The sequence below is a fragment of the Liolophura sinensis genome, chromosome 6, assembly GCF_032854445.1.
Source record: "Liolophura sinensis isolate JHLJ2023 chromosome 6, CUHK_Ljap_v2, whole genome shotgun sequence".
In the NCBI taxonomy this organism is placed as follows: Eukaryota; Metazoa; Mollusca; class Polyplacophora; order Chitonida; family Chitonidae; genus Liolophura; species Liolophura sinensis.
In genome coordinates, this window is record NC_088300.1 from 77,448,940 (window position 1) to 77,455,483 (window position 6,544).

At 40.4% G+C, this 6,544-nt stretch overlaps 1 protein-coding gene across 1 annotated transcript in view; it reads right to left on the bottom strand.

Annotated features, from left to right (window-relative positions):
• Positions 1-5,032, bottom strand: part of LOC135468433 (chitin synthase chs-2-like) — a 32,122-nt gene extending 27,090 nt beyond the window's left edge. The window contains exon 1 of the mRNA XM_064746695.1: positions 4,897-5,032. Within this exon, the coding sequence (XP_064602765.1) occupies positions 4,897-4,934 (38 nt within the window). The 5' untranslated portion in view covers positions 4,935-5,032. The remainder of the gene's footprint in view (positions 1-4,896) is intronic.
• Between the last annotated feature and the right edge of the window lie 1,512 nt (positions 5,033-6,544).

Below are 6,544 nucleotides of genomic sequence, written 5' to 3' on the forward strand. Positions count from 1 at the left end.
GATAATGATCAGCAATGCACCTTGTTTTGCTCGGGACGTAGACACGTGTCCATGTTGATGATTGTCACATATGTATGTGTATATGGTAACAATAACGGAGTAATCTGGCTAAGGAAAGAAAAGCTGGGGAACAGTCAGTCATTTTCACCACATGGTTCACTAAATATCAACTCCTGTAGGGTGGAAAGGATAATTTATTTGGGTGATTTGTAGGCCTACATGTATATAAAAAGAGAACAGGCATTCACGGTCACTTTATTTATGGACTCTGATATAAGGCATCGATAGGTGGATAAGCAAAGAGCCACCCAAAGTCGAAGTCAGTTGCTGGACTGGACCCTCCCAGAGACATGGTACCTCCCACGGTTCTTTAAATTGCATATATGAGTATGTGACAACAGTAATTGGGAAGCATATGAGCAGTCTCTATATTTTTTATCAGCGCCTTATGCGGAGGGAAGCACATGGGCAATCTCTATATTTTTTATCACCGTCTTATGAGGTGGGAAGCACATGGGCAATCTCTGTATTTTTTATCACCGTCTTATGAGGTGGGAAGCACATGGGCAATCTCTGTATTTTTTATCAGCGCCTTATGGGGTGGGAAGCACATGGGCAATCTCTATATTCTTTATCAGCGCTTAATGAGGTGGGAAGCACATGGGCAATCTCTATATTTTTATCAGCGCCTTATGCGGAGGGAAGCACATGGGCAATCTCTATATTTTTTATCAGCGCCTTATGAGGTGGGAAGCACATGGGCAATCTCTCTATTTTTTATCAGCGCCTTATGAGGTGGGAAGCACATGGGCAATCTCTGTTTTTTTATCAGCGCCTTATGGGGTGGGAAGCACATGGGTAATCTCTATATTTTTTATCAGCGCCTTATGAGGTGGGAAGCACATGGGCAATCTCTATATTTTTTATCAGCGCCTTATGCGGAGGGGAACACATGGGCAATCCCTGTATTTTTTATCAGCGCCTTATGAGGTGGGAAGCACATGAGCAATCTCTATACTTTTTATCAGCGCCTTATGAGGTGGGAAGCACATGGGCAATCTCTGTATTCTTTATCAGCGCCTTATGAGGTGGGAAGCACATGGGCAATCTCTCTATTTTTTATCAGCGCCTTGTGGGGTGGGAAGCACATGGGCAATCTGTATTTTTTATCAGCGCCTTATGAGGTGGGAAGCACATGGGCAATCTCTGTATTTTTTATCAGCGCCTTATTGGGTAGGAAGCACATGGGCAATCTCTCTATTTTTTATCAGCGCCTTATGGGGTGGGAAGCACATGGGCAATCTCTCTATTTTTTATCAGCGCCTTATGGGGTGGGAAGCACATGGGCAATTTCTATATTTTTTATCAGCGCCTTATGCGGAGGGAAGCACATGGGCAATCTCTGTATTTTTTATCAACACCTTATGGGGTTGGAAGCACATGGGCATTCTCTGTATTTTTTATCAGCGCCTTATGAGGTGGGAAGCACATGGGCAATCTCTATATTTTTTATCAGCGCCTTATGCGGAGGGAAGCACATGGGCAATCTCTATATTTTTTATCACCGTCTTATGAGGTGGGAAGCACATGGGCAATCTCTCTATTTTTTATCAGCGCCTTATGGGGTGGGAAGCACATGGGCAATCTCTATATTTTTTATCAGCGCCTTATGCGGAGGGAAGCACATGGGTAATCTCTATATTTTTTATCAGCGCCTTATGAGGTGGGAAGCACATGGGCAATCTCTCTATTTTTTATCAGCGCCTTATGCGGAGGGAAGCACATGGGCAATCTCTATATTTTTTATCAGCGCCTTATGCGGTGGGGAGCGCATGGGTAATCTCTATATTTTTTATTAGCGCCTTATGGGGTGGGAAGCACATGAGCCGTCTCTATATTTTTTATCAGCGCCTTATGAGGTGGGAAGCACATGGGCAATCTCTGTATTTTTTATCAGCGCCTTATGGGGTGGGAAGCACATGGGCAATCTCTATATTTGTTTCATCAGCGCCTTATGGGGCCGTTTTTACACATTATCTCATGCACACGCCCTTTTTACACATTATCCCATACCTACGCCGTTTTTACACATTACCCCATGCATGCACTCTTTTTACACATTATCCCATTCATACGCCGTTTTCACAGATTATCACATACATGCACTGTTTTGACACATTATCCCATTCATACGGCGTTTTTACACATTATCCCATGCATGCACCGTTTTTACACATTCTCCCATTCATGCGCCGTTTTCACAGATTATCCCATGCAAGCACTGTTTTTACACATTCTCCCATGCATGCACCGCTTTTACACACAGTATCCCACGCATGCGCTACTTTTTCTCACTTGATCCGATGCAAACGCCATTTTACACATGATGCTATGTATGCCCCGCTTATACACACTTGATCCAATATGGATGCCTTGATTTTAATCACTTGATCCTAATAGCATATGCAATTTTTACAGGTTTTTACACACGTAATTCGATATAGCCTCTATACTTGTGGGATCCTCTACGTTTTTACACACATAATTCGATACAGCCTGTAGTCTATACTTGTGGGATCCTCTCCGTATATATATGCACGGTGAAGCGTAAACATTTGGGAGTAAAAGTGTATTACAGTACACATTGAAAAACATTGAGAAAATAATTCAGAAAATGTGCCAATGACTGTATATTAATTTGGTTCTTATTAACCAGAGACAGCTGCGTTTTCACCTTTGTTACCTTTAACTAAAACATGTGGACCACTGTTAAGCATCGCATTCTTTTCACAAAAACTGTAGCGCATTGTAGGTTTAGGGATCATCGTTTGTACAGCAGGTTTTACGTAATAAAACGATGTCCAACCGATAAACTGCCTCCTGGTTCCACGGGGTTCTATATGCTGAGACTTATGTTATTTTACTGTACATTAAAGATGCCAGTGCAGTGCCTGCGGAAAAACATTCCCTCTCTAGGAAATAGATGTCCCAAACCATAATACTTTCACGAGGCCGTTTTGAACATCTGGTGGATGTAGATTTTGATTATTTGATTTATTTCATTGGTGTTTTACGCTGTACTCAAGAATATTTCACTTATATGACGGGCAGAGCTGGGGGAAAACCCACGACCGGATGTAGATTTTGTGTCCTATCACTGAGCCCTTTTTGGAGACTTGATGGATGTTGATGTAGATTGTGTGTCCTATCACTGAGCCAGTTTGGGGACTTGATGGATGTTGATGTAGAATTTGTGTCCTATCACTGAGCCCTTTTGGAGACTTGATGGATGTTGATGTAGATTTTGTGTCCTATCACTGAGCCCTTTTCGGAGACTTGATGAATGTTGATGTAGATTTTGTGTCCTATCACTGAGCCCTTTTGGAGACTTGATGGATGTTGATGTAGATTTTGTGTCCTATCACTGAGCCAGTTTGGGGACTTGATGGATGTTGATGTAGATTGTGTGTCCTATCAATGAGCCCTTTTGGAGACTTGATAAATGTTGATGTAGATTGTGTGTCCTATCACTGAGCCAGTTTGGGGACTTGATGGATGTTGATGTAGATTTTGTGTCCTATCACTGAGCCCTTTTGGAGACTTGATGGATGTTGATGTAGATTGTGTGTCCTATCACTGAGCCCTTTTGGAGACTTGATAAATGTTGATGTAGATTGTGTGTCCTATCAATGAGCCATTTTGGAGACTTGATGGATGTTGATGTAGATTTTGTGTCCTATCACTGAGCCCTTTTGGAGACTTGATGGATGTTGATGTAGATTGTGTGTCCTATCAATGAGCCCTTTTGGAGACTTGATGAATGTTGATGTAGATTGTGTGTCCTATCAATGAGCCATTTTGGAGACTTGATGGATGTTGATGTAGATTTTGTGTCCTATCACTGAGCCCTTTTGGAGACTTGATGGATGTTGATGTAGATTTTGTGTCCTAATAATGAGCCATTTTGGAGACTTGATGGATGTTGATGTAGATTTTGTGTCCTATCACTGAGCCCTTTTGGAGACTTGATGGATGTTGATGTAGATTTTGTATCCTATCAATGAGCCCTTTTGGAGACTTGATGGATGTTGGGTCTGAGTTCAAACGCCAAGGCATTTTTTGTTCAATTTATAAAACACATATGTTAGAACTGCAGAGTGCGAAAGTAAAGACACTGGGCTAGTCCCAAGGCTATTACAGAAAGATATGAGTGCATCAGCTCTGCATTGTATACGAGGCGATATGTGAAGTTAAGGTCCACATCTACGCTCCGGAAGCGCGGAAGAGCTGTGCTATGGTTGTATTCCCTAATCACTAGTGCTGTGGTATACAGTTGTGATTGTGGATATCGCATCTAGCGAGAATTGGCACCAAATTATATATTTTTTTCAAAGCAAGTAGCCTCAATATTATTCTAATTTTGATACACATACTATATAGCGTGTGGCTCTCAAAAGGATGTAACTCATGCAGTCGTCATTTCGCACTGACCGTTTACAGAAGATAAGGCGTTAAGAGATGCGAATCAACAACTGTAAATTAATGTATAAACATCACACTACACCAGGAAACACGGACAAACGGTAACCTGTATTTGGTCAAAATGTCCTGCAAAAAGAAGATCTGAAGACCTTCAGGTTTCAGTTTCCACTTTTTTTTTTGTTTATCAGTGGTTCAGACAAATCGAACTTATGTCAGTTACGGCTATCTGTACATCATTTTTCTTTTCACTTGTGTAAAATTCACCTTGTAGAATATCGATACAATCTGATTTGTTTTATATCTCGCATCAAAGATGGCTAGTGTGTTGCTAACCACTTTCATAAATCCAAACGTAGACATGTCAAATAAAAAGCGAAAAGGAGATGCGTCCACATATCAAAGCCCTTTACATACCTTCTCAAGAGAGGATCCCTAGTCAGTGTCCGTGCCATAATCCCTTTGTTCAAATTACCATCTTCAAGTCCATATTGTGCTCATCAGGTGCTTGTCGGACAGAACTCCGAGCGGGCCTATAATGTACGTGTGTCCATATATCTACCACGATGAACCAAATACTGCCCACACATATATATATATATATATATATATATCCGCGATTTATCTATGACTGTGTATATCATGACACCGAATTCTTTCATCTGTACGACACAAGAATTCCCCTTCACGGTATACATTTATACAAAGTATGATATATGCCGATATAAATGTCTGTAAGCAGGAAGGTCGCCCCCACCGACCCAGCTTATAGGACAGTCGAATAGCGCCAGTCCTCCATTATACCGTACAAGTTAGATTTTTCGAATAAGAGCGGTTTCGCTTTGTTGATTCTCATTTTTGTTGATTTTCATCGTAAGCTGTTTCTAAACAACCTGTAGAAGATGAATGTATATATATCAAAAGCAAGATTTCGTTTCTATACTCTGAAACGGACTAACTGTCGATGTCTCTGCAGACAAACCAGATAATATACCACAGTGTGTACAAGTGTGTACAAGATTATTATACAGACCAACCAAATAATATACGATTATCTGTACAAGGTTTTATTATTATACAGATCAAACAAATAACGTACAACTGTCTGTACAAGGTTTGATTATTATAAAGACCAACCAAATACGATATGGCAGAAATGCTGTCGATGTGGCGTTAAGCCATAGTCATTTATTCATTCAAATAAAATGAATCCACTGAAACATGGAACTGCAAGTCTGTGATCACGGGATCCTCAGATACCAGATTAATGTTGGCAGCTTGGTTACCATGCTATTTGGGATTTGACGGAGGTTAGGTTTCGATTATATAAAAGTATACACTTAACGGTTTCCTAGCTCCGTCCATAGACATGTCCACCGTGGTATAATGTAGCCATCAATGCGGCGTTAAATGCAAATCAAACAAATAAGAAAGATCTGTCTAAGTCATGCCGCAATCAGGCAGTCTTCAGAACTTTTCAGATAAAGCGACATGTACGTAATTTTTTATTTTCACAGCAATCAGGCATGCAGGGCTCAGTTACATATGCTAAATGCATAGGTATACTCCCTGATTAGCCTTGCTACCATTACATTATCATTTTCGCTTTGGAGTCCTTTGTCTGATAATAATTAGGGGCCCTGTGGCTTTACCGGAAATCCCATTGAATTATGTTTGTGCTTTAGTGTTCTCTAGTGAATATCACTTCTCTCGGGATGACGATACGTGATATCCTATCAATCATCACGTACTATATGTGCACACTACACTTGCTTTCAGTATATGCGTGCAGTAATCATGTGTCTGGGTCTAATGTCACCTTGTAAATCTTTTTTTTTTAGAACTTTCCTTGTAAGTCACGTGCTTTGTGGTGCATTAACCTGTGAAAAAATCATTTAAGAAAATATTTCGAGAAATCAGAAGTTTTGTGAAAGTGGCCCAAGAAATTGTTTCCTAACAACCAATAAGGCCATTTTGTACTTATATATATTTATCTAACCTTTCTACCGTATTGTGGGAAACACATTTCCCATTCACCATATACATAGACTGACTATTTTATTTT